Source organism: Phyllostomus hastatus, unplaced genomic scaffold (genome assembly GCF_019186645.2).
Source record: "Phyllostomus hastatus isolate PE091 unplaced genomic scaffold, TTU_PhHast_1.1 phas_scaffold_760, whole genome shotgun sequence".
NCBI lineage: Eukaryota > Metazoa > Chordata > Mammalia > Chiroptera > Phyllostomidae > Phyllostomus > Phyllostomus hastatus.
This window is the reverse complement of record NW_025334040.1, coordinates 1,978,269-2,005,136: the sequence shown is the minus strand read 5'-3', so window position 1 is coordinate 2,005,136 and position 26,868 is coordinate 1,978,269. Positions and strand designations below refer to the sequence as shown.

Genomic DNA, 26,868 nt, shown 5'->3' with positions numbered 1-26,868 from the left:
AAAATATATTTATTTATTTTTAGAGAGGGGAAGAAAGGAAGAAAGAAGAGAAAGAGCAATGTGCAAGAGAAACATAGACCAGTTGCCTCTTATAGGCCCCCAACTAGAAACTTAGCCCGCAGCCCAGGCAGATATGTGCCCTGGCTGAGAAGTGAACCTGCAACCTTTTGGCTCGCAGGCCAGTGCTCAATCCACTGAGCCATATTAGCCAGGGTAAAATGGATATAATCTTAACACCTACCTCACAGGGCTGTGGTAATGATCAAATAAGTGAATGGCACATAGTAGGCACTTAGTATGTGTCCGTTATTGTCATTTTATGCTTGTGTGTGCCAGGCCTGGAAGGGGAAACAAGGGATTCGGGAAACTTGGGATCTGAGGTGCAGTGTCTCCACCCCCAATTTCTGTGTGACCTGAGGCCTGTCCCTGAGAATACAAGGACTCCGATGACCTATTTGGACCATGAAGTGGGCATCTAGGCCTTTATGATGCCAAAATTCAACTCCTGTGCTCATAAGTAGTTAAGAAATATGGCCCGGGCCCTCGCTGGTGTAGTTCAGTGGGTTGAGCCCCAGCCTGTGAACCAAAGTGTCACTGGTTCGATACCTAGTGGGGGCACATGCCTGGTTTGTGGGCCAGGTCCCCAGTTGGGGGTGCCTGAGAGGCAACTACACATTGATTCTCTCCCTCTCCTTCTACCTCCCTTCCACTCTGCCTAAAAAGAAATAAATAAAATATTTTTTAAAAAAAGAAAAGAAATATGGCCTTGGCTGGTGTGACTCGGTTGGTTGGGCCTCATCCCACAAACCAAAAGGTCGAGAGTTCAATTCCTGGTCAGGGCACATGCCTGGGTTGCAGGTTTCATCCCCGGTCATGCAAAAGGCAACCAATTGATGTTTCTCACATAGATGTTTCTATTCCCCTCTCTTCTCCCTTCCTTCCTCTCTAAGATCATAAGTATGCCTTCAGGTGAGGGTTAAAAAAAAAAAAGAAATATGACAAAGCCCCATGTGGGAAGAGATCCCAAATGGCAAATGGCAGGGTACCAGAGTTAAGACTAAGAGTTCTAGGTTCAAATCCTGTGTGAGGTGTTGGCGTGGCTTCGCCTCACTGAGCCTGTCCTCTCATCTGTATAATGATGGTCCTACCTCAGAGGGCTCAAGCCGTGAGGGTCATGGTAATAACAAAATAGCCACTTATGTATTGTAAGGGCGATCTGGAGCCAAGTTCCAACTCACTGGACAGCAATTATATAGGGCCCCTGCCATGAGCCTGGATGGAGTCAGGCATCAGGGAACCCACAGAAGTCACAAGAAATCCAGGCCAGACCATATAGAACCCTCTCCTACATCCACGAGGCTGGTTTCCTGGGGTTCATCACAGCAGTTTAGTGGGTGCCTCAAGCCCCCTAAAGTCTTCTTCCCGGGGCCCACTTGCCTCCAAGATTCCTACATTGAAGAGTCATTCCTTTCCCATCCCTCAGCTCCTGGGGCCAGCCCCCCTTAGTTCTCCCCCAAGGCCGGAAGTTTATCTGGCACTGTCACTCAGAACAGAGCAGCTGGATGACATCATGGAGGAGACAGCCTTGCCAAACTGGTTTTCCAAACAGGTCTCCAGCCCCACTCCTGGGGCTGCTGGCCATGACTCTAGGGGCTTCCTGTTCTGCCTGTGACGAGAAGAGTCACAGTCCATGGATCCAACCAACCCTGACAAGAACCCATTCTCCTCTAGAGACCCCATGCTCCGGCCTCACCAACTTGACTTTTCTCCAAAAAAGTCCTCACACTCCTACCTCCCTTCCTTTGCTCGTGCTGTCCCTTTCCCCATTCTGCCTTTCCCCATTCCCTCGGCATGCCACACAGTAAGTGAGGGCTTTGTTCTCGACAACTTTTAGACTCCACACACCATGTGTCCCCCTACTACCCCTAGGCTATGAGACCCCAAGAGCAGACCCAACTCAGATCCATCCCTAACCCCTCCCACCCTCCCAGTGCGCAGCAGCCCCTGGACTCCCTCTTGGGCCCAAGATCTTGGCCTTGGCTGGCCTCACAGCCATTTGTGAGCACATGTCTAGGTGGGGTCTCCCATACAATCTTGGAATTTTAGGTTGTCTAGTCTAGAGAGAGAGGGCTTAGTGAGCTCAGGCCACAGTTCTCCCATTGTGAAGATGAGGAAACCAAGGTTTCCAGAAGACAAAAACTTTGCTTAGGGTGGATCCAGGGCTAAGATCCATCACCCCTCTGGAGTCCCGACCCGGGGCCTGGGCTTTCTCTGCAGGATCCTGGCCTGGAGGGAGCGGGAGCCAGCTAGCAGGGTGATTCAGGCATCTGGCATGGCCAGCCTGGTGCAATATTTATTATCAGACTCAAGCACTAGAGCAAAATATTACCCTTGGCCCCCGAGCTGCTCCAGCTACTCCCCACTCTGCCAAGTTCAAGGTTGGACATGGAGGAATGTGAACCCTTCCAGATACACCCCCTTGCCCTGGGAGGGCCTGAAGTGGGCCAGTCCAACTCCCTCATTTTACAGATGGACAGAATGAAACCCAGGCCTCCCCAATGCCCAAAAGATATATTCACCCTGCTCACCTGGTATTCAGGGACCTTCACAAATGGGAAGGACCACCCCCATCTCCATTTCCTGCTCCATCCAAGCCCATCTCTTCCTCCTTTTCCCATTTACAACCCTCCTGGCCTCTACTCACATTGTTCCTTTGCCACAGAGGCCTTTCCATGTCTTTCCCACCTCTATTCAGCGGGTGGATTTCTTTTCACCCTTCCTCAGGGATCAGTTTGCACATCACCTCCTCTGAGGAGTCTTCCAGGATTTCCCCGATCCTAGAGGCAGCGAGGTGGAGGAAAGGGGCCTTAACATTGGCAGAATTTCACTCAAGTTTGAATGCCATTACCAGTCCAAGGTGCCTTCATCTCTGACCTTCAGTTTCCTCCTTTCTAGAATCTGGGTAATACTTCTCTTGCACAATGGTGAACTTGCAACAGATCAAACCCTATGCCTGACATGCAGCGGGTGCTCAGTAAATGCCAGAACCCTCCTCTCGGGGTGTTTATACCTTCCTGGGCTGTAGCTAAAGCTTCTCCAGCGCACATGGAACTGCCCTTTAATCCTTGTCTCACCACCACCACCACCACCACCACCACCACCACCACCACCGTTCCATCCCGCCCCACCCCTCGCAGGGAGGAAGGAAAATAGGAAGGCTGGTAGGAGGACCCCAGCCCTGAAGGCTCCCGGTACCAAGAACTGTTGAGCTTTTGTGCAGCCGGACAAGTCCGGATGTAGACTCACCTGTGCGGTTCCGCCCAGCTTGCGGGAGGCGGAGCCAGCATGAATCAGGCCGTTCATTGGAGCTGGGAGTCACCACTCAGGCTGGCCCTGAAAATGTCAGGGGGCCTGGGTGTGCCCCGCCCCAAGGGGCTGTACCAACAGGCGCGCGAGGTTTGAAGTAGTACAGAACTGGCCTTGGAGGGCGCTGACTCTTAGCGCTGCAAAGTAAGATGGCATTGAAGTAAAGCAGGGAGGGCCTAGAAGGGGCCTGCCTAGGAGAAGGGGACCTCGAAGTATAGCCTTCAAATTGGACTCTGTTTGCTCCTCCTCCCGCGTGACCCAAACGAGTCTCTTCCCTCTCAGTGCCTAGGTTTCTCCACGAGTAAAATGGGACCACCTGCCAAGGATATGGGGATGAAATAGGATACCTTTAAATGGGTCTCGCAGTCAATACTGAACCTCTCTCTAGATAGATGCAAGGTAGGGTGGGTGGGTTAGGATCTGAGTGGTGGGGCTGAGGAACACTACAGGAGGCAACAGGCCCACTTCCCCAGAGATTCTGGACTCAAACGGTGCTCGTATAAATCACATTTCCACTACCTATCAACTGTTGTTCTCAATTGTAAAATGGGACAGTAATCCTGGGCTCAAATGGTAGCTACAGGGGATATATGCCTGGTATCTGGCGAGTGCCAAACAAATGAGTTGATACTATCATTGCTTTTATTTGACAGACAGGATTCCAGACCCCACCTCCCAGGCTCCAGCTCCCTTCGGTCTCCATGGAGACCTGTGGGAGGCTCCAGAGCCTCCAGGAAGGGAGGTGGAGTGGACCTGAGCTCTTAGGGTCCCCTGGCTGACTCCCTGTGCTGTCTTGGGCATGTTAGCTCTCTCTGGACCTCAGTTTCCTCCGTACTCCTAATGTAGGACTGCAGCGCTCCAAGAAGCAGACCCAGAAGGGCTCGGAAGAGAGAAGCATGGCAGACGAAGGCTATACCGGGGCAAAGGTGTCTCGGCTGAGAAAGGCGTGCTGTGTGACTGATCTCGCTCCATTTGAGGTGGTCCCTGAGATGCTCCAACATAGGGTCAAAATGCTGCTGGTCACAGTCTCTACTCTGAGGTGGCTCCGACCAGGTGTCCCGAAAGCAGCCTGGGGGCAGAGGCCAAAGGCAGCCACCAACGGAGGAGTGGGAGGAGTCCAGGGAGGGGACGTGGTCTCACGAACAAAGAGGAGGGCTGTCCTGAAAGCTCCTAGACTGGGGCGACTCCCGGCCACTTACGCTGGCTCTGGGAGCGGGCCCTTTCTGAACTTTGGCGCAAAACTGCGTCCTCCTGGCGACACTCACCCAACCAGCCAAGGCCACCACGGCAGCGGTCCCACCACTACAATCTCCTGCAAAACAGGCCCGCGAGGGGTGTGGCCCTCAAATTAAATTTACCCAATGGGGCACGAGGGTGGGCGGGACCCTCCCGAGGGTTGGCTGGTGCTGCTGGGCAAGGAGGGGCCAGCCGGGCTGCAGGCGCGGCTGGACAGGCGGCGCTTCCAGAATCCAGAGGACGGTTGCCCTGTGGACCCGGGATCCTAGTCGCGGTGCCTTCCCCCTGACTGTTCCTAGCCATCTGTCGGATCCCGAGCCACCTAACCTGAGCCTGCGCGCGCGACTGGCGAACCAGACTGAGAGGTGGGTGTAAGGACCTCCTGGTCTGGGAGTGGAAGCTGGGTGTCAGGGCGGGGGTTCTGGGACTCCCAGATCTGGGAGCCCCCACCCAGCTGCAGGGGTCCTAAATCATGGGATATGGCTGAGACGAGGAAGCTTTACAACCTCCATGGGCGCTGGCCAGTGGGGGCAGCCACTCGGGGGAAGTTCCCACATTCCACTGAGATGTCCCACAATCGCAGGGGACTCAAGGCTGTGACAGAGAGCCATGCGACTGGAGTAGGGCAGCGGGAATACTCCAGGAAAGAAACTTCCTAGAGGTCCTAGATTACGGATTAGGGACTTCCACCCCTCAGAAGACATGGGAGAGCTCAGAGTGTCCACAAAACTTAAGTCTGGTAATTGGTGAGTGACAATCTTGGGTGGGGAGGGGGTTACCCCAAAGTAGATTGGTAAGAAGCAAGGACTCCAACAGAGGGAAGCTGGGACACTGACATCTGCCGGAGCCTACAGGGATGGGAAAAGCCAGCAGCAATTTAAACAGGCAGAGTCCAATGAAAACAACTGTGGGGATTAGGAACCCCCCAGACCCATTCACTGGATTGAGTGACTCAACAAGTGACTGTTCTGGGGAGAGGGAAGGGTTGACTGAGTGATGAATCAACAAGAGGGGGAATCCTGGGGTCACTCCTATCACCATACATTAACTCAGCACCTATGGTTTTAAGGCTGTGGACCCTCCGATTCCAGAAAGACATTGGGGCTGCAGGAGGAAGGAAAGAGTTGCATTTGGGAGGCTGGGCCAGGCTCTAGGGGGCCATTTTAATGGATAATGAAGGGGTAAAAGGGACTGTCCTGAGCCCTGGGGGGCACTTTAGGAGGGGGCTTCAGAAGCCAGAGGTGGCCAAGGGTGGCCTACCCTCTGGCTTTTGGGATCTTTCTTCCCCCTGTGACAAATCCAAGGTCCTCTCTAATCCTCAGTTTGCCTAAATCCAGAGGTTGGATGGGTCAGCTTCTAAAGGCCCTTCCAGCTGAGGAACTGAATTCTAAGTGTGTGAATTGGCAAAAGGAGCTGGGTGCCTGGACACCTTGCTTCATGAGGTCAGGGCAGTTGGCATTGGAGGAAGGGAAGAAATGGGAGGAGTGGAGAGGGGTGTGTACAGAGGGCTGTCCTCAAGAACTGGAAGGCAGTTACCTCGAAGGCTTAGGGGAATGAGAATGGCAATAGCAGCAAGGACTTAAAGAGGCCTCAGCCCACAGCCAGAGGCTGAGTTTTTGGGGGTAGGTGGGGCTGGGCAGGCATTGGGGATGGGTGGGTGGTGCAGGAAACTGTGGAGTCTGCTGGGCAGCCCCTGGTGGTGATCACAGCTTGAGTGAGCCTTGCTGGCACCCAGCTTCTCTGTCTAGGTTCCTACCCTCCCTGTTTGCTTAGACAGGGTGAGGGCTCAGTTTAGGCCATACAGCAGGCTGGTAGTTGAGTTAGCTGGACTGGAACCAGGGACTCTTGATTTGTTGTTTTCCAGCACACTACCATAGGGCAGAGGGCAACTCCCAGCCAGGAGTCACATCACAGGTAGCAAGGATGGGACAGCAACAAATGATCATGGGTAAGATGGGGAAACTGAGGCACTAGAAGAGGCCCCAGCAGGCCTGACTTATATCTGTCCCCTGCAGAATTCCCTGAGCTGGTGTCAGGTGCCACCGGCACTGAAGATCTCACCAGGAGGGGACGAACAGAGATAGGGGCCAGCAAGATGGCAGACGAGGCCTTAGCTGGGCTGGACGAGGGAGCCCTTCGAAAGCTGGTAAGTGGCCCCATCACTCCCAATGTCAGGAAAGGCAAGCCTGGTCAGAGGCAGGACCTTCCAGGCTACCTCTCAGTTGTTAAGAGTAGATGGTGGGGGAGGGGAAAGGAAGAGCGCTCAGGGGAACAGGACTAGGTCTGTTCCACATGGTTGATGCCGTGGCCCCAGTGGTATTTGCTTGTCCATGCCAGGTGCTGAGGCCTGACCCCTACCAGCCCCCACTGCTACCACTCGTTTAAACAGTAACTGCTAAGGACTCGCCCATATGCTGCCACAGGTGTGGGGAGGCTCCATGTGCCTCTCCCAAACAACAGCCTGGGCAGCGTCCACCCCGGAGGCTGGCCCAATGATAATAGTACCAGCAATGATTAATAATGCCAGGGCGTAGCAAGGGCATAGGAAGGGCAGGCTGGGTGCAGGGCACACCATCTCACAAAATGGTCACAGCTACTCTGAAGAGCCAGCCTCCAAAGAAACCCAGCTAGGAAGACGGTGTGCCAGGATCTAAACAAACCCCAAAGGGGGGCATGGAGAACCAAGAGTCCTGACTAAGTCAAGGCCAGAAGAGTCTCATGAGTTCTGTGATTTCTAGTCCGTCATCCTTCCACTCTTTGAGCCTCAGTTTTTTTTACCTGTAAAATGGGAGGAGCGATGTGTGTGAAGCTAATATGTAGATATTAGAGTTAGTATGGCGATCGAAATTCGGCATGGGCCCAATCTATCCCTTTCTGAGCTTCTTCTTGGGTGCTCTAAAGCACTCCCCCTCCCCCACCGTGCACAAAGAAGGGAGGCACACAACAGGACAGGCATGTGCCCACCAGCAAGGGTAGAGAACAGCTGAACTGGATGAAGGGCCAGTGCCCCACCTCCCCAGCCCCTGACCCTTGTCCGGGGAGGGAACTAAAGATTTACTTTCCCTAGGAGTAGGCAAGTGACCCGACCCACCCCACCCCCTTACAATTCCTCTGAAAACAGGGGCTGGAGCCAGCCAGCCCGGACCAGCCATTGTGCAGTGCTCAGCCACTGCCACGATCTACCAAGGCACTAGGGCTGCGTGTCCTCAAACAAGCACCTTAGGGTGTTTGCCACCGCCACAGCTTGAGGTGTGCAGCCTGGAGGAGATGGGTTGGGCTTCCAAAGGTCAGTTCGACCTCCATTCAGGAAGTAGGAATTCTAAAAGAAAATAGTAAACGGTGAGCGGTCCAGAGAAAAAGCCAGGTCTCCGCGCATCCCCATCTCTAGGGGTTCCTTCTGAGGCTTAGGGTTCTCCAGCCGCCACCCCTAGTCCTGTGCGGGATTTGGGCACTGGAAAAAGTTTCAGAGAAGCCACAGTAGTGCATGTATCCGGCTCACCCCCGTCCCCCTCCCAAAGAAAGGACTAACGAGACCCCGCCCCTCGCCTCGGGACCAAGAAGCCACCCGAGGTCTTTACCACCCCGGGCCGGTTCTTCCACCGCAGGGTACCCGCCATTACTTCGTTCCAACGCTCCCGAGGGTCCCGCCCCGCGCACCGCCGGGCCCGGCTTCGGCCGGCCTCGTGGCAGGAACAGGGGTGTCCCAAGCCGGGCTCCTCCCCTTGGAGCTGGGCCTTATAAGGAAAAGCCGGCCCCCAATCCGGCCGATACGGGGACTCTGGCAGCCGCTTCCGGCTCGGCTCCCGCACATTCCTGCACACCTGGCGGGGCAACGTGGGGACGGGGGCGCGTAGGGACGTGCGTGCTGCGTGCCCCTCCACCTTAGCCCGGAGTTCCAGTTCGGAATCCGACACTAACTAGCTGGGTGACCTGGAGAAGCTGCTTCAGTTCTGTGAACCTCGGTTTCCTCTTCGTAGCCGGGGCTATTTAAACAGGCGGTAGCAGGACGATTCCCGTCTGGTTCCTTCCTGGTCGCCTAGAGCCTTGCTTGTCGTGGGTGAGGGCGGAGCGCAGGCGGACGACCCGGAGGCGGGGCTCCGGAGCCTGCGGGCCTTCAGCGCCCCCTGGCGAGGCCTCACTACACTGCCAGCCGCTGCTCCATCCGTAATTGGAGGAGCTGGATCTGAGCCAAGACCTAGCAAGTCTCCTCCCTTGTGCTGGTGGGGAGACTGAGACCCCCAGCAGTTAGGGCAGAAAGTACCCGGAGGCGCCCCCCGCCCCGAAGGAAGCGCTCTCTTTCCTCCCAGGAGAATTTCTCTGGGCAGTTTCGGAAACCGCCCCATCCCTTTCCCCTTCCCCCAGTGGACAATGGCACTTTGTACTTCCTTCCCTCCCTCACACAGCCCCCTCCACACACAGCGCTGGGGCCTGGGAGGCCCTGAATGCAGGACACAGAGCTGGGACACTGTGGGCAGATCTTTGCCTCTAGGCCCAAGGGCAGGGTCATGTTGGAGGGTGGCCAGTGGAATGAGGTTGTCCATCCCCCAGGCCCTGCCCTATCCACTTGGGCGGGGGATCAAACAGGCTCCCACTTTCCAAATGGAGACACTGAGGCTCCCAGGTGTTGCAAAGGTGGCCAAGTTCCCACATCAGGCTTTTTCTTTCTTTCTTTTTTTTGGGGGGGAGGGAGGACAAGGACCCCATCTCTGGAGTCCAGGGCATTGGGAAGGGTGCCCCAGAAGACAAAGGGCTAGTCATTGCATCTAAGCCTCTTTACCTCTGGATAGGGAGGGCTAGACCAGTTGTCCTCTCCAGCCCTCCATCTCCAAATAGTGCCACAGAGGGCTCTGGGCCTGAGGCAAGGCCAAAGCTGGGAGGTGGGAAGGTCAGCCTGGTTCTCCCTCCCTGTGCTATAATAGCTTCCTCTCCCACACCTTAGTCCTTTTATAGGTATCTCTAGACCAGGCTAGAAGGGAACCGGCAACACAGTGCCAAGGTCCTCAGGATACCCACTGTGGCAGACAGACTCCAGCAACAGAGCTATCCTCAGCCTAGTGGCAGACCCTGGAGTCAGAGAGACATGGATTCAAATCCTAGCTCAGGTCATTTGACCGTAAGCAAATCACTTATTTTCCCTGAGCCCTAGTTTTCTCAACTGTCAAATGGGAGTAATAAAGTGCCAGGGTTTCTGTGAGGTTAGGATAAGTGAGGGCTCAGCACAGCATGTGGCATACAGATTCTTAATAAATGTTACCAAAGCCTTGGTTATCTTGTACTCGTTTGTCCTCACCTTTCCCTCCTCCCTAAGTGGCTGGAAACAAGCAGGGGCTAATACTGCAGCAGGAGCTATGCAGCAGGTTGTGGGGGCGGGGCGGTCCAAGTCACTACCCCCATCCCCACCCACTACCCTGAAGTGGGAGCCATTGCCCCATCTGGTGAGTGCGAAAACCAGACACAGAGGTTAAGGACTCGCTCCTGCCCACCCAGCCAGGACTAGACTGGGCCTGGAGCCAGCTGGAGATTCTGGCCCGACCCTCGATAGATCCCCAGGAATATGGAGCCTAAAGGGACCTAAGTGACTCTGTCCCCAGGGCTCTCCCTAGTCTCCTCAGATTAGTACGAGTGAGCTCAGGGCTCAGATAAGCCAGCCCACACCCCTGCTGAAACCCATACACCCAGCCCCCCCCACGGAGCAGGAGCAGGAAGGAATGGTCAGGGCGGAGGCTGAAAAGGAAGGGAGATAGAGGGTTCCAAGGCCCTACCCCTAAGTGATTTGGGGGGTAGGGGCAGAGGAAATCACCTTGACTATTCTTGCTGGAATTTGGCTCAGACTCACACTGGAGGTTTATCTCTGCTATTGTCTTCTTGGGGACCTAGGGCAGTCCTCTCTCCCTTGAGCCACCGAAGCACAGTGGGGGGTGGAGGTGTGGGGGAAGTAACAAGATTGGCTGACTCTGCCCAGGGAAGGTGCCCTTTCTTAGACCTGGTTAGACCAGCTACCCCCAGTTTCCCAGGGACTAAGGGGCTAAGAGGCCTAGACACCTGTCCCCCATGGACACCCTGGGTGAATCCTAGTGCAGCTGCCATATCTGTCTGTGGGGTTGCCCCCCCGCCCCCAACTCTAGGCCCTAGCCCCTGGCTAGGCCTGGGCCAGTGCATGGCCATCAGCCATAAGGGGAGCAAGCTAGGACACCTGTGTGCCAGCCTCTGCCTCAGTTTCCCAGTCAGTCCAACGTGGATGAGGCTGTAACCCCCCAGCAGAGCTGTGGTACTTTGAGATGAGACCATGGGAATCTCTTTCTCACAATGTGGAGTCCAGCTGCCCGAGTCACCTTCTGTCCCCAGGGACACTGTTAGGAACACATAGAATGGCCTTCCTCCTCCTCCTCCTCCTCCCATGATTCCCAGGCGCTCAGGGGTTTTATGAAGAGTTCTGAGAGGCAGGAGTCAAAGGAAGGAGTGCCTGGCTTAGCAGCTGGCACAGGTGGGCAGTTGCTGGCTCCCCACTTTGTGAACCATGGTGAGCTGTGCAGAAGCCCAAGTTGTGTGAGCCGGGTCTCCCCCTGAGACCCTGAGAGGGTGTGGGGAGGTGGGCGGGCAGGCACGAGACAGGCTTGGAGCAGAGGGCGTGGAGATAGATCACTCATTGTACCACAGGCCAAGCCGTGGGCAGCTGGTGCCCACCCTCTGCCCCTAGCAGCCAAAATGACCTGCCCCTCGCCCCCGCCTGCTCTGCAGTTGGAAGTCACAGTGGATCTGGCAGAGCGGCGGCACATCCGCTCGGCCATCCGGGAGTTGCAGCGGCAGGAGCTAGAACGAGAGGAGGAGGCCCTCGCATCCAAACGCTTCCGTGCTGAGCGGCAGGACAACAAGGAGAACTGGCTGCAGTGAGTGTGTGAGGGGGGTCGTGGACACACAGGTGGGAGGACTGTGCCAGGCCTCAGTTCACGTTGTGCAGGCAGGCACAGGTGCATCTGCTGCCTACCTGGGTATGCAAATGGCAGTATAGACATGCATTTGGACTACCAGGGATGTTTGTGGGCAAGGACGACATGCCAGTCATAGTGCCCTGGTCACACCCAAGTGGACAGCATGTTTGAGTGTGTGACATTAGTGCTTATGTCCACAGGCATGCATGTGCCAGCATGTAGCCAAAGGGTGTTCACAGCCACACACCCAAGGTTCTGGGTACCCTGTCCTGGCCCCTGCCCTCAGCCCACATCCTCCATGACCTGGCCACGGCAGTGAGGGTTATAGGCATGATGTCCCTGCAGCTCTCAGCATCGGGAGGCCGAGCAGCAGGCTGCTCTGGTGCAGCTGGCAGGGCGGCTGGAGTCCATGAGTGATGTGGAGGAACTGACTGCACTGGTGAGGCCCAGGCCAGGGCAGGGGATGGGGGCAGGGCAGGTGAAGACCTGAACCCCATAGCCCAATACCTGTGGCCTGCCTCTCACCTACAGCTGCGAGGTGCCAGTGAGTACGAGGAACGCAAGCTGATCCGGGCTGCCATCCGCCGAGTCCGGGCCCAGGAGATTGAGGGTACACGCCCTACCCTGGCCCCACCCTGCCTATGTTGCCCATAGAGCCACCCAGCCACTCACCTGACACGTCACTTTTCCCATCTCTTTCAGCGGCTGCCTTGGCTGGGAGGCTGTGCAGCAGGCGACCCAACAGTGGCTCAAGAGAGGACAGCAATGGGCGGGCAGCACACAGGCTAGAACGGTGTAAGGTGAGAGGTGGCCAGGGTGGGAGGATGGCCCAGGGTCCTGCACCCACAGATGCCAGCAGCCCAGACCCCTGTGTCTTTGCAGACTGGTCCTTGGCTGAGAAAGGCTCCAACCATGTTCGGGGGACACTGGGATCTATCTCAGCCTCTGCCCACTCTCCCAGACTCCCCCTGGCCGTATGTCCTCCACTCCACAGTTGTCTGTACGCAGGCCTTTCCCTCAAAGCTAGTCATCTGCACTGCTCCCAGGTTCCTGTCCATCTCCATTACCACCCTTGCTGACCTCCCCACCTCCACAACTACCTTCCACCCCCAAGGCCGGCCATCCAGCCTCCACTCAGCAGACCGGGGCACCTCCCTGAAATGCACATTTGACCCTTGACCCTGGGTCCTCCCTAGCTAAAACCTATCCTGAAGCTGCCCCTCCCCCTCCAGACAGCCCACATGCTTACCTTGGCCTATAGGGCCTGCCTTTCAGGCCTGAGCTGACTCCTGGAACACTGTTCACAGAGGAGACTCTGTTCTCCAGGGAGTGTGGGTGAGAGGTCAGGCCATGCTGGTCCCCTAAGTAGCCAGCAGAGGTCGCTGTGTCCCTGGCAGAACACCCACCCTCTCCACTGATTAACCAAGCTGAGGCCAGTGTTCCAGGGCCTCTGGTCTAGGGATCTGTTAAGTCTGGGAGTCCCCAGCAGCTGTCTTGCCATCCCCAACCCCTGGCGTTAGGATCTTGTCCTCTCTGAACTTCCCTCGACTAGGCAGTGTCAAGATACTGGGAAGTGCGGATCAGAAACTGCCTATGGCATGCCAGTGCCCATGCTTGTGCAGGAGTGCCTGCAGGAAGCCACGGCCAGCTCCTCTGCTTTGCATGCCCTGCCCTGAGCACCTGACAGCCTGGGGAGGCTTGGCCACATCCTGTGGGTCCTCCGCAGGTGCCAGAACCAGAGAAACGGGAGCTGGAGGCAGAGGTCCTGGAGCCAACCCCAACCCCTGAAGTCACCAGTCGGGATGTGACCACAGTGACACTCCTGCTACAGGTCCCACCTGGAAGCACATCCAGCTCACCTGCCTCACCCGACAGTTCGCCCACTTCTGCCTCTCCTGAGCCTCCCCTGGAGCCTGCCGAGGCCCAGTGCCCTGCTGCTGAGGCTCTGAGCAGCCCCAAGCCACCCCCTAGCCCGCCCAGGGCCGCCAGCCCTGAGCCCCAGGAGACTCCAGCCCCCCGCAGCACTGAGAGACAGGAGGTCAATGAGGTAAGTCTGGATCACTAGGAGGGATGCCAGGCAGGTGAGCTCCTCGGTCTGGGAGCCAGGCCCTGTCCATACCATTTCTTCCCTTCAGCTCCTGCCTGGCCCCATAGAGCCCCCTGCTGTCCAAGGCCCCACCAAAGGCCCCTCCAACACAAAGAGAGCAGGTGAGGGTCCCAGCAAGGGCACCTACAGGCATCTGCCTTCCCTTCCCCTGGCCCCTCTTTCCCTGCCTGGGAAATGGGCTCTTGTGCCTAGACAGCTCCAGCCTCCTGAGGTCCGGGCAGTCCCTAACACTCCTCCCACTGCCTCCGAGGTGTCCCCACCCCCTCCCACCCATGGCCAGAGGCTTCCCCGCAGCCATGAAAGGCAACGGGCCTCAGGCACATTCTTTTCCCCAATAAGGGAGTGCGCCCATCTCCCAGCTGGAGCTGTGGGCAGTGCTGGCCGGGCTGGGTGGGGGGGTGTCCTCCATCCCCATCGGCAGGGAGGACCTGGGCACCCTTCCTCCAGTCCAAGCCTAACCCCAGCCCCCAGGAGTGTCCAGTCATCCTGCGTGGTCAGTGCAGGAGGGGAAGTAGGGGACTGTAAGAGAGATGCAACTGAGTGGGGAGGCCAGGAGCTATGGGAGGTGCAAGATGGGCTGAGCAGGTTGGGGTGCAGGAAGGGGTTGGGACCCCTATACACTCTCTTTTCTCTTCACCCACATGGCTGCTACTGCAAGACCTAGCTGGACCCCATCCCTGCCAAAGCTCCCTGTCCGTGCTCAGCCCCCACCAGCCGGCCCAGAACCGAGGTACTGCCTGTTCCACTACCCCAGGCTCGAGGCAGTCCCTGTCTCACCCAGCCACTGACAGCCTTCCTGTCTCTTCTAGAGCCCACCCCCCATGCCAGTGGACCTTCCCCATTCCAGCGCGCCGGCTCCGTTCGGGACCGTGTACGAAAGTTCACGTCTGATTCTCCTATGGCTGCTGGGCTCCAGGATGGCCCACCTCGGGTGGCTCTAGGTCCTTCAACCCCTGCAAGGCTCCTGGGCCCCTCCCACATCAGCACCACCCCTGCCTCCTCCTCCAGCAGCTCCTCCTCACAGGGCCCTAGTGACACCTCCTCTGGGTGCAGCAAGGAGCAGCAAGGAGGAGCTGCACGGAAGCTTCAGAGCTGCCCCCAGGAGGAGGGCCCCAGGGGGCGGGGCTTGGCTGCCAGGCCCCTTGAAAATAGAGCAGGGGGGGCCGTGGTCTGCTCAGAGGAGCCCAGTGCCCTGCTGCCCGTGGCTGTCGGCACTGCTGAGCCAGGGGCCAATATGAAGACGACGTTCACCATTGAGATCAAGGATAGCCGTGGCCAGACCCCCACAGGCCGGGTGCTGCTGCCCACAGGCAACCAGAGGGCAGGTAGGTCTCCCCACTGCTGAAGATGAATGCCTGTAGCTGCCCAGCTCTGCATATAGGACAGGTGCTGTGGCCAGGGCTCAGGGTGTCCAAAGGGTGTTCTGGGAAGAACAGGGTATCATCAACCTTGACTGGCACTGTCCTTACCCCACCTGGTCCTGATAGAAGTCTCTCTCCCCTTCCAGAACTCACGCTGGGGCTGCGGGCGCCCCCCACCCTTCTCAGCACTAGCAGTGGGAGCAAGAGTACCATCACCCATATCAGCAGCTCTGGGACACCAGCCCGGCTGGGCAGTGTCACTCACATCACCAGCTTCAGCCATGCCTCCCCTGGTGGCCGAGGAGGCTGCAGCATTAAGGTGAGCCCTTCCTCACCCCACCAGCATCACTATCCACCTCATATAGACTGCTTCAGGTATATGGCCAGCAGGGTTCCTCTACTCCGCTTCTCTGCCACTGCACAATGGGGAAACTGAGGCCCAGAGAGACCAGGTGGCTGCCCACAGTCCACAGCCAGTGGTTGCAATTAAGGCCGGGCCCTAGCCTATCATCCACTAGATGTGTCGGAAGCTTACTCTGTGTCGGCCTTAAGCTTCCACATGCTGATCTCTAATCCTTCCTCCAAAATTGGTTGATTCATTTCTAATGAACAGATGGAAAAACCAAAGCTCAGGAAAGGTACTAAGGGCTGGTCCCCTTCTCTCTGCGGCAGCACCAGTGCCCCTGCTCCTACCCCACACTGGACCTCAGCCAGTGAGGTGCAGAGCTGATCATCTGCTCATCCGAGATCAGCCTGGGCCCTTAGAAGATTGGAGATTAGCGATTAGCATCTGCGTCAACATTTAGGCGGGGGTTCTGGGAAGAAGCATTGATGGGGGACAGATGGGGCAGAGGGGTGCCAATCAGGTGAAGCAGAAACCTAGCAGGTGCCACGGGAACCGAATACATTGCACCCTTCCATTATTCATTCCCAAGCCTGGGATCAGCTGGCTGGGAGCTCAGCCGGGGAAGACTTCCCCAGCAGGCCACCCGGCTGCCAGGTAATGCCCTCTGTGCCGCACCAGGGACTGAATGGGACTTTGGCTGAGGCGAGATGGCTAGCGCCAGCTTTCGGTCTTCTCATGAGTGACAAGGAAAGGGTAGAGGCAAGAAAGCACCCTTCCTCCCACAGGGCAGGACCTAACTGCTCTCTGCTAAGGGAGCAAGGAAGGAGTGGCTGGGGCCCTTCGGGTATGGAGGAAGTGCCACAGTGAGCCCTGGGTCTGATGCCACCTGCTCACCTCAGTTTCCCAAGGGGAGCCAAGGGAAAGCAGATAACGTGCCTACAATGTACCTGCTCAGAGTCTGCAGTTGCACCCTAGGACATTTGTCTCCAGGACAAGACACTTGTTACAATAGGTTGCTCAACATTCTGCCTCCCAGTGCCTCCATTTCTCTCGTCTGTTCAAGGCTTTCTAAAACAGCACGGCAGAAAGGCAAAGGAGTGTAGGCCCCGGAATGTAGCAGGCTGGATCCTCACCATTAATGCACGTGGTGGCCCAGGCAGGCCCCTTCCTTGCTCCCTGCTTCAGTTTCCCCAATCGTAGGGCACGGGGCCCTGGCCTCGGTAATTCTTCTGACCACACGCAGCCTTGCTGTGCTTCAGATCTGATCTCTGTAGGGCCAGGGCCAGCCCTGTCGGTCAGACTGCTTGGAAAGGCCACCCCTCCCCCACAGCCCCCTTCACAGGGAGCTCAGAATAGGTTTCTATTTGGGCTGCAGCCCCAGCTGGCGGGTGGCAGGCTGGGAGGCCAGCAGGGGCGGGGCAGGCCCACTGCCCTTGCCTTCGCCCTCAGACCAGCTGCAAAGACACTACCAGCCAGAGGCAGCAGTCCCTACCACTGTCCCCATCATCACCCCACCATAGAACCCCCAGCAGCACCATGCCGGGGGTACCGGGGCCTGGGTCTGAGCTAACCGCAGCTCTTGAGGAACGACTGGGCCAAGCATTGGAGGAGCTGCGGGCAGTGGCTGAGGCAGGCCGGGTGGCAGTGACCCAGGCAGCTGAGGCAGCTGCCTCGACCGTGGAGCCAGTGGCCCGGGCAGCCGAAGAGCTGCGGGCGGAGACAGCAGCACTGAGCCGGCGGCTGGATGCACTGGGCAGGCAGGTGGAAGTGCTGAGCCTGCGGCTGGGGGTCCCACTGGTGCCCGACCTTGAGCCTGAGCTGGAGCCCAGCGAGCTGCTCCTGGCTGCTGCGGACCCCGAGGCCCTCTTCCAGGCTGCTGAGGATGCTGGGTCCCCTGTGGCCCACCCACCTGCCTTCAGCACCCGCCGCCGCTCCTCTGCCGGCCTTGCCCACAGCAGCAGTCTTGTAAGTCTCTGTGGGCTGGGGGTGGGGGTGGTTCTGAGCCAGGAGTTGCCTCTGCTGAGTGACCTTAGGTGTACCACCATTCCTGAGCCTCAGTTTACCTATCCATACAAGGGACTGGAGCACTGATACTCTAAGACTGAGGTGAGAGGGTATCAGGCTTCTGGCCCTGAGGCACGCGTGGCAGCTGCCCTGGCAGCCCCTGGCCAGGGCCCAGCCCCCAGCTCCATCCCCACCCCCTGCCCCAGCCAGGCTGAGCCTCTCTGAAGCAGCTGCCACCTCAGCTCTTCTTACCCTTATAGCAGAGAGGCCCTGCCAGGAGGGGAGGGGCTGTGATAGTTGGGCTGGGGGCTTGTCTGCAAGGTGCTAGGGAGATGCCCTAGGTTGGGGCTGGAGGCCCCTTAGAGGGTGGTTCCCAGTGGGTGGCGGGGAGTAGGAGCAAGCTTCAGAGAGGACTTGGCGCTGAGCAGCCCCAGTCAGACACCTGGTCAGGAGCCTGTGGGCCCCAGTCCAGCCTCCTTGGTGTGTGTGCAGGGGAAGGTGGAGGGGAATCTGCTGCCTGGGCACTGGCCCAGGAGGACCCGAGCCTTGGAAACTGGCAGGATAGCACAGCCTGCCTCCAAGGGGGCTGGGACTGAAACAGTAGAAAGAACTCAGGTTCAGGAGCTAGGCTACCTTAGCTCCTATCTGGCCTTCATTGCATTTATTGGAGGACTGTGGACAAGTCATTGAGTTGCCCTGAGCCTCAGTCTTCCCTTCTGTTAAATAGGGACAGTAAAATCCCTAGTGCTTATACAGTACTTCCTATTGCATGACAATCACCAATACTGCCACTACTGACTATATTAATACAACCCTGGGTACATGGGAAACCCTACAACAAGGCTCTCAGTGCCTCTTCCCTGAGCCTGACACCTCCATGTCCACCCTTGGGCAGGCAGTCTGGCTGACTAGTGATTATTTCCAAGGCTGTACCAGCAGCTGGCCTGGCACCCTGGCATCTAGGCCTCTGATTAAAGTCTATGCCCCCTCCCCACTCCGCAGATGGAACCAGAGCCAGCAGAGCCCCCCTCTGTAGCAGTGGAAGTGGCCAATGGTGCTGAGCAGACCCGGGTGGACAAAGCACCAGAGAGGCGGAGCCCACTGAGTGCTGAGGAGCTGATGGCCATCGAGGATGAGGCCATCCTAGACAAGATGGTATGGCCAGATCTGGTGGCTGGGGGTTGGCAGGGACAGGGACCAGCAGGCACCAGGTGGGCAATGACAGGGGTCTGTCTGCAGCTGGATCAGACTACAGACTTCCAGGAGCGGAAGCTTATTCGGGCTGCACTACGTGACCTCCGACAAAGGAAGAGAGGTAGATAGCCCATTGCCCTACCTAGATCCAGCTGCTCCATTCCCCAGCTGCTCCCCTCACTCTAGGGTCCGTTTATAAACACACCAGCCCAGTAACTGCCCTACTCCGCTTCTCCTGTAGACCCAGCTGTTCCCTTGCCTCCTTCCCCCAGCTGCTCCCTTCCCTAGCTGCTTCTCTCCCCCTGGCCACTGCAGTTACTATCCCCAACCAACTTCTCTTCTCCTTCCTAGACCCAGTTACTCTCCCACCCAGCTACTCCCCCTTGGATCCAATTGCTTCTCCAAGTCCTGTCAACAATTCTGTCTCCGATTCCAGATACTCCTTTTCCCAGCTCCTTTTCTCTTTGAGGTCCATTGATGATCACCTTAGTCTCTACCCTCACTCAGCTTCCCCTTCCCTGAGCAGAACTACTTCCTCCATGAACCCAGCTATTCTTTCCCTCAGATTCTAGATTCATTTGCTTCTCCAGATACTCTCAATTTTTTCTTCTCTACACCTAGCCACTTCCTCCAGGGCCCACTGATGGCCACCCAGCCTGTTTCCACCCGCCTACTTCTTCTCTAGGCCCAGTTACCCACTTTGCCACCTTCTCTCCCAACTACTATTTCCCTGGATCAAACTGCTCCTCAGGTACCTCTGACTTCCCCTTCCCTGGATCTAGCTATTTCTTCCTCTAGCACTCTTCTGGCTAAGCCCCATTTGAAGGCCCACTCAACTATTGCCCTCACTCAGTTTCTCCTTCCCTGGACTTTGCTGCTTCCTCCCTGGGTCCAGATACTCCCTCCAGATCAGCTACTCAGTCCCACAGAAACTCCCTTTTTAGATTCAAATATTCCCCCTTGGAGTTTGAGTCCATCACCATGCACAACCCCCCTCCCCACCATTCCCTGCCAAGTTGTGGCTATTCCCTCACCCCCAGCTGCTCCTTGTACCCTGTGTCTTCATATTTCTAACAAGTTGCCCTCCACCCCATCTTGTGTGCCCCTGTGCCCGTGCGTGTGTGCTGTGTGGGCGATGGGTGACCCTCTGGGCATGCATGGGGCATCCCCCGCCCAGACCAGCGGGACAAGGAACGGGAACGGCGGCTACAAGAGACACGGGCCCGGCCAGGGGATGGCCGTGGCAACATGGCCACTGAGACCACCACGAGGCACAGCCAGCGGACAGCCGATGGCTCATCAGTCAGCACTGTCACCAAGACTGAGCGGCTCGTCCACTCCAGTAAGGGGCCCAACAGGGCTCGGGGCTCAGGGTGGGGACACGTCTACCCCAGTGGCCCCTGTGCCTCTCACGTCCTTCCTCTCGTCCCCTGCCCTTCCAGATGATGGCACACGGACGGCCCGTACCACCACAGTGGAGTCGAGTTTTGTGAGGCGCTCGGAGAGTAAGGCCACCAGACGGCGCCCTGTGCCTACCTGCCTGCCTGCCTCCCGGGGCTCTTCCTCGATCTCTCTTTTCATACTGTCGTCTCTGTGTTTCTCTGTCCAGTTGTCACTTCCTCTACTCTGCCTGTGGCTACCACCATCCCTCCCTGTACCACCCCCCCCCCATCTGCTGATATCCAATCCAGGCCTCACCATGTTCCTCTTCGCTTTTCTTGCAGATGGTGGTGGCAGCACCATGGTGCAGACCAAGACCTTCTCCTCCTCATCATCCAAGAAGATGGGCAGGTGAGCACAGGTACCCACCCCCAGGCCACAGAGGAGTCAGCGTCACAGGGGACCTCACTGCACACCCACTTTACAGAGGGTAGACCCAGGAGCTGGGACGTCATAGGTATACAGCCAGGGAGGGGAGGAGTAAGCGTCAGACCACTCCTGCTCACCTTGTGATCTCACCGAGTCCTCTGCTACACCACGGGGGAGGCCAGAGATTTGGCTCTGGGTCACAGAGCTCTGAATGGCAACAATAGCGTCGAACCCTCAGAGAGGCCTATCTGCTACACTGGGATGCCTGGTGACACTGTCACTTCCCAGTGTCTGCAGACCAGGTCCCATGTCACAGAGCTCCTTTAGACTTTAGACGCATGAGGGAGGCGTGTACCCCTCTATCTATGTTACAGAGATGCTGGGGCTGCCAGGAAGCGGGGACAGGATCAGAATTCAGCATAGGAACCAGAGGGGTCCAGGGACTCAGAGTCAGAGAGACCTGAGTTCCCAAGTCCCTGCGCTGCTCCCCACACCCTCGGAAATCGGAGGACAGGGTTCTCAGTTTCCTTATCTTTAGTGTGAATGATAAGAGTCCTTCTCTCCTCTTGTCAAGTTTTAAATGGCATGTAGCAAAGGCTCAACAGACAGGAGCTGTTATTATTATCACCATTACTAGTATTATGCCGATCATCATCATTAGTTGATAATGTCCAAAATCTGAGCTCACATGTAACTTGACAATACAGTGAGCCCTCTCACAGAACTATCCATAGGCCAAGTCTGTTGAAAAGACCTTGACTCCTGTCTTCTTTTCGTTCGAGCCTCAGCTCTGTAAAATGGTGTGATGAGGAAGCCTCCTTTGCTGGCTGGCGTTGCCAGAGAAGATTCTGAAAGAGTGTAGGGTGTGGAATGGGACAAGACCCCTCCCTGGGTGAGTGGGGTTTGAGACCTGGGAACACCCTAATAGTCAGCTCCCCATCCCCCAGTATCTTTGACCGCGAGGATGAGACCAGCTCACGAGCTGGCAGCCTGGCAGCGCTGGAAAAACGCCAGGCGGAGAAGAAGAAAGAGCTGATGAAGGCACAGAGCCTACCCAAGACCTCGGCCTCCCAGGCACGCAAGGCCATGATTGAGAAGCTGGAAAAGGAGGGCGCGGCAGGGTGAGCTGCAGCAGGCTGGCGAGGATGAGGGGTAGGGATGAGGCTGGGGCTGGGCGTGGGAAGTGATGAGTGGGCCGTGAACAGAAAGGGCTGGGCTGGAGGAGCCTAAAGATCAAAGAATGTGGAGCTGGGGTCCACTGGGTGGGCTGACGGAAGCGAAGCCTGCTACAGTCTTGTGACCCAGCTCCTGCTGATACCCCCGCAGCAGCCCTGGCGGACCCCGAGCAGCTGTGCAGCGCTCCACCAGCTTTGGGGTCCCCAACGCCAACAGCATCAAGCAGATGTTGCTGGACTGGTGCCGAGCTAAGACGCGTGGCTACGAGGTGAGCTGTGAGGCCAGGCGGTGGGCAGTCCCCTAGACAGCAGCTCGACACCTCCCTCTTGGCAGAACGTTTTCTATCCAACCCATACCCTTCACAGCCACCATGCTTGGCAGGAAAGACGGGAAATCCTCTAATAGGAAGCAGGCTCAAAGAGGATACATAACATGCCCTAAATTCCAGAATAAGTAATTAAGTGGCAGGACCTAACAAGGGCCCCTTGGATGGCAGGCACAGTCCAGGCCCAGATGCTACCCATGGAGTGCCCTCCCCATTGCTCTGGGGGCACTGGATAAATTTGTGTGAGGGAAGGTGTGATGGGGGCATGGCCTTAGCTGGGTGGCACTGGGCCTCTCGGTTGCGCCGCTCCTGTAAGTTGCAGACATGGGAGTTGACAGACTAAGTTGGAGGAGGCTCATGTTCCCGCTACCCAGCTGCTTTGTCGCCTTGGACAAGCTATAGGGCCCCTCTGAGCCCAGCAGGTCTGTCATGCCAAAATCCTCGGGGGTAGAAGGCATGGGGGAGTTGACCAGTCCTCCCACCACCCATAGCACGTGGACATCCAGAACTTCTCCTCGAGTTGGAGTGACGGGATGGCCTTCTGTGCCCTGGTGCACAACTTCTTCCCTGAGGCCTTTGACTATGGGCAGCTCAGCCCACAGAACCGGCGCCAGAACTTTGAGGTGGCCTTCTCATCCGCTGAGTAAGTGTGGGCCCCAGCCCTGCTGGTGTTGGCTGGGCATCCGGGGCTGGGCATCTGGGCCAGGCCCAGCTGCCCCAAGGCCCGCTGAAGCTGGCCAGCTGCACTGTCAGACAGTGGCTGAGAGACCCCGCCCCAGTAAGGCCCTGTCCTCCTCCATCCCGCCTACCCGACGCTGAGTGTGCCAGGTGCCCGCCGGAACGAAGGAGCCACAGGCTCGCCTACCAGCCCAGGCCAAGGCCCACCAGGTGGCCCTGTCCATATCCCCTCCATCCTCCCTCTGCCCCCTGCTCCCTCTCTCCCTTCCTCTGTCCTGCTCTCCTTTCACTATCACCAGAGCTTCCTGCTCCCACGGGATCCCGGCTGGAGATTCCAAAAGGAGGCTCCTGGCCCGGGCACCCTGCCCGCCCAGCCTATATAGGTGTTGCGAGAGGCTTATATAGGACATCAGCAAGCCCTCCACTTTGGAATCGTTGCCCCATCTGCTCACCTCACCCTCAGCACCCTTTTCCATCTGTTCTTCTTCTCTGCCTTTCTCTTTCTGGTTCCCCCCAGATATCTTTCTGTTCTTCCCCCCTCCACCTCCTCTCACGCCTCCCTCACCCCCCTCCCTGGGGCACAGTCCTCCTCTCCAATCTGGGCGCCATTGCCATCGCCATCGCCCCCACCCCGTGTTCCCGCTTGCCCCGAGAGTTCTCTGCACCTGTGACTGGTCTGGCCCCCCACCCCTGTCTGCATCGCACACCATTAGTAATGGGTAGTGAGCGGCACGTCCACGGTGGGGAGGGGGCATGCGGGGGGCTGGCAGACTGCAGCACTGAGAATGTAACTGAACTCATGTCTCTGTGTGTGTATGTGTGTGTCTCTCCGTTCTTCTTCCCTCTCTCTCCTCTGCCTCTTCCCCCTCTTCCCCACCTGGGCCCCGCCTCCCCACCCGTTCCCGGCCCCCTCCCCTCCCCAGGACCCATGCGGACTGCCCCCAGCTCCTGGACACAGAGGACATGGTGCGGCTTCGAGAGCCTGACTGGAAGTGCGTGTACACGTACATCCAGGAGTTCTACCGCTGTCTGGTCCAGAAGGGGCTGGTAAAAACCAAAAAGTCCTAACCCCTGCTCCAGGCCCCACGGTGAGAAACGCCTCCTCGCCCACCTGCCCCCTACACTCAGCGGGGCACAGAGAGAGGCCTGGGCGGTGGGTGGTGGAAGCAGGGGGACCCTGACAAGAGCCAGAGGAGCCAGACATGGCCCTGCCTGTCCTCTGGCAAGGCCATTGCCCTAAAAGGGAAGTGATGAGCCAGGTGAACAGGACTGAGATGGAGGAAGCCCAGGAGTGGCCCCGGTGGAGGTACCTGACCCACACTGCAGGTCCAGGACAGCTATTTGAAAAAAGTGTAAACTAAGCTGGTATCTGAAAGACAAAGTTCAGGCTAAAGGAAGGGAAGGGAGTCCCAGAGAGAGGGGTGAGCCTTCATCCAAAGCTGGGCGCAAGAGATGGAGAGAGATCATTGCACCCCCAGGGAGAGAAGGAAGTTTAGTCTGGGCGTGAGAGGGAGGTGGGGGCCAGAGACAGATGTTTGACCTTCCTCCTGAGGACAAGAGTCATAAGAGGTTTCCAGCAGAGGAGGGATATTTGTGGTCTGGTTAGCATTCTAGAGTGCTCCTTGGATGAGGGATGTGGAGCAAGGGGGGACTACACAGCTGGAGAAGCTTAACAAGAAGTAGAAGGACAGTCTTTCTGATGGATCCAGATGGGGAGGCAGCAGGAGGGTCAAGGAAACCTCCCAGGCCTGCAGTTTGGGCACTGGGGAGTTGGAGGTGCCATGCTCCACGCTGGGAGCTCAGGGGCAGGGCCAGTTTAACAGGAAAATGTTTCTGGTTGGGGTCCTGGATCCCTAAGCCAGTTGTAGCATTTCCTCTCTAGTCACCTCAGGGCCGCAGTAGAGAATTCAGACCCTGAGCTAACTGCCCATTCCAGACAAGCTCAGGGAAGGAGAGGGATGGGCTCAGAGTGTCCCAGGGTAGGGGTGGGGGTTAGGTAAGAGCTGGGGTAGAAACTAGAATTCCTAACCCCCCACTTGGTGGCTCTTTACCTTGACCCATCACTTTTCCTACCCATTTTGTAAAGAGAAGAGACAGACACAGAGGGAGCAAGCGTATTGACTGAAGTAAGGTGAGTCAGGGACAGAGCTAGAGGTGCATGCAGATGCCCCTCAGGGCCCGGAGCCATTGTGGGGGGCAGCTCACATGTGCATACATATTCTCAGAGGAGCTGTGCAGGTGAGGGAGGATGGGCTTGGTGCTGTCTCCAGGTCATATATGGACTTAGGAGCTGCTGCCCAGCAGGCTGGCCTGGAGGGAAAGAGGCCCAACCCGGCCCTGATCCAGTTGGAAAGTGTGACTCAGCCGTGCTGTTGCTCAAGTTGCCTGGTGTTTGGCCTGTCACTGGGGCAGCTGGAGCCCTGAGCGTGAGCCCCAGTGTAAACAATGGCTTTATAAGGTTTCCAGGGAAGACACCAGGGATGGGAGGGAGTTCCACATTGGGGGAGGAAGGCTGGGATCCCTGGGAAGATAGCCACAGCTGGAAGAAGATGCAGGAAGAGGCTGCGTCTCCATCGTAGTACAGCTGGGAAAACAAACCCACTCTGGGGCCCGGCTGACCTCAAGGGCACCTATCCTATCAGCAACAGAGTTGGAAACCGCTCGCTCATCCTAAGTGCTTCCAAGGTCTCAAATGAGGCAAGAGAATGACTATACTGTTCCTATAAAGAGGGGGAAATTGAGTCACAGAAAAGGGCAGGGCTTTATATAGCACCCATAGCTGGCCAGGGATAGAGCCTAGAATAAAAAAGGTCTCTTCCTTCCCAGGCTTCTTCTCTGAAGCAGTTCAGTGAACTGGGAATGGGCCTCAGCCCTACCATGGTTCCAGGTTTGACCTTGAAAGCACAAAATTGGAAGTAGTTCTGAGCCCTTCGGTGTCTTGGGAACAGGAGCAATTCCTGCCCTTATGCTTTCGCTGCCAAGGGAAACTCACTTAACAGCACTGACTACGTGCTTACTATATGTCAGTCATGGCAGATGCGAGGGGCAAAGGCAGAAGAAGAGGTATTGCTCTGGAAGAGGAGGGAAAATGGAACCAGGGAGCAAACTCCAGCTCTAGAGGTTTGGAGCTGTCAGTCGTTTAGTAGCTGGAGCCTACTCACCCCAGCAGGCCCAGGCCTACACATAATAAGCTGTGGGTCTTGAAACAAATGAATCCTCTGCTCTGTGACTCAGTTTCCCTATGAGTAAGGTACATCTAGCACTCTGGCGGATGGACAGAAGGGTGCTCCCGCCCCTGAGCATGATACAGATAGTCTTGTCTGTATTGACTAGGACCCGCATCTGCCTCCCCTGCTCTACCCAGGGGGGTAATAAGGGTTAAAGAACTGCCCCTTCCCCCCCCCCCATCACCCACCCACACATCACTGAGGCCATCTCACACAGAATGGTTGTCCCCTGGAGCCAGGACAGGGATTGGAGGCATTCGGGGGTGGGGGCTCTCTGCAGGAGTACAAGGCCCGGGAGCTGGCAGATGGATAATTAGGTGCAGAGTGTCACTGGGAAGGTCCTGGCTTCAGGGAAAGATTTGCCGGGGATAAGTCCCCTCTGGTGCAATGGCCCAACTGAGGGGCTTGTGACAGCTAGTGTGCCATTGAATGTGAGCAGATGGGGGTCCTCCAGAGAAAAGTGGCTGGGATCTGTAGTCAGGACCTACCCTGCCCTGTCTGAGTTGGGACACAGCTCTCTTCCTGCATCTCCACCTCCACCTGCCTGGCCTTGCTCCCAACAAAAATCCCTCCAGACTTGGATGGGTAGAACTTGGGGGTTCCTGCCTTCCCGGAAGGCTCCCACCTCTTCAGTCGACCGAGTGTATGGAATTGATGGGAAACCAGCAGACTTTGGCAGCGAAAAGACCTTCGAGTAGAGAGGGCCACCGCAAGAGTTGGACCCGCGCTGACAACCACCCCTGTGCCCCCCTCCTCGCAGGATGCTGGTGGACTGCGTTCCCCTGGTGGATGTGGAGGACATGATGATCATGGGCAAGAAGCCCGACCCCAAGTGCGTCTTCACCTATGTGCAGTCGCTGTACAACCACCTGCGGCGCCACGAGCTGCGCCTGCGTGGCAAGAATGTCTAGCCTCCCAGCCCGCATGGCCTGCCCGCGGCAAGCTGCCCCCACCATCCAGGCACCCTCCCTTCCCTGTGAGCCAGCCCACAGCTGCCCTGTCTGTCGCGACACCCTCCCTCGCATACACAAGCAGCGTTTTGATAAATTATTGGTTTTCAAGGACCGTGACTCGTCTCTGCCTCTCTTCGGAGGGTTGAATGGAGGGAAG

At 57.2% G+C, this 26,868-nt stretch overlaps 1 protein-coding gene across 7 annotated transcripts; it reads left to right on the top strand.

Annotated features, from left to right (window-relative positions):
* The first annotated feature begins 4,811 nt into the window (after positions 1-4,811).
* On the top strand, positions 4,812-26,822 carry SMTN (smoothelin). Of its 7 annotated transcripts, XM_045826734.1 has the most exons (21): positions 4,813-4,967; positions 6,618-6,748; positions 11,341-11,489; positions 11,877-11,970; positions 12,063-12,141; positions 12,234-12,331; positions 13,258-13,578; positions 13,667-13,739; positions 14,297-14,368; positions 14,448-14,963; positions 15,146-15,318; positions 18,352-18,504; positions 18,589-18,664; positions 19,721-19,885; positions 19,986-20,048; positions 20,268-20,334; positions 21,300-21,473; positions 21,679-21,796; positions 22,345-22,496; positions 23,455-23,619; positions 26,519-26,657. In XM_045826734.1, the coding sequence occupies exons 2-20, from the start codon at positions 6,698-6,700 to the stop codon at positions 23,597-23,599; spliced, it is 2,739 nt and encodes a 912-aa protein (XP_045682690.1). In that variant the 5' UTR covers positions 4,813-4,967; positions 6,618-6,697; the 3' UTR covers positions 23,600-23,619; positions 26,519-26,657. The 7 variants fall into 7 exon arrangements, with proteins under 7 accessions (XP_045682692.1, XP_045682688.1, XP_045682694.1 ...); XM_045826736.1 differs by lacking the exon at positions 23,455-23,619 and having other exon boundaries at positions 4,812-4,967; positions 13,363-13,578; positions 26,519-26,822; XM_045826732.1 differs by lacking the exon at positions 23,455-23,619 and having other exon boundaries at positions 4,812-4,967; positions 26,519-26,822.
* The last annotated feature ends 46 nt before the right edge of the window (positions 26,823-26,868 follow it).

Excerpts from the sequence above, each read along its gene's own strand:
- SMTN (XM_045826739.1), top strand. The coding sequence starts at position 6,698 with ATGGCAGACGAGGCCTTAGCTGGGCTGGACGAGGGAGCCCTTCGAAAG. Across the intron at positions 13,740-14,296 it reads CTCCAACACAAAGAGAGCAG|ACCTAGCTGGACCCCATCCC; the intron begins GTGAGGGTCCCA and ends TGCTACTGCAAG. Across the intron at positions 14,964-15,145 it reads CACAGGCAACCAGAGGGCAG|AACTCACGCTGGGGCTGCGG; the intron begins GTAGGTCTCCCC and ends CTCCCCTTCCAG.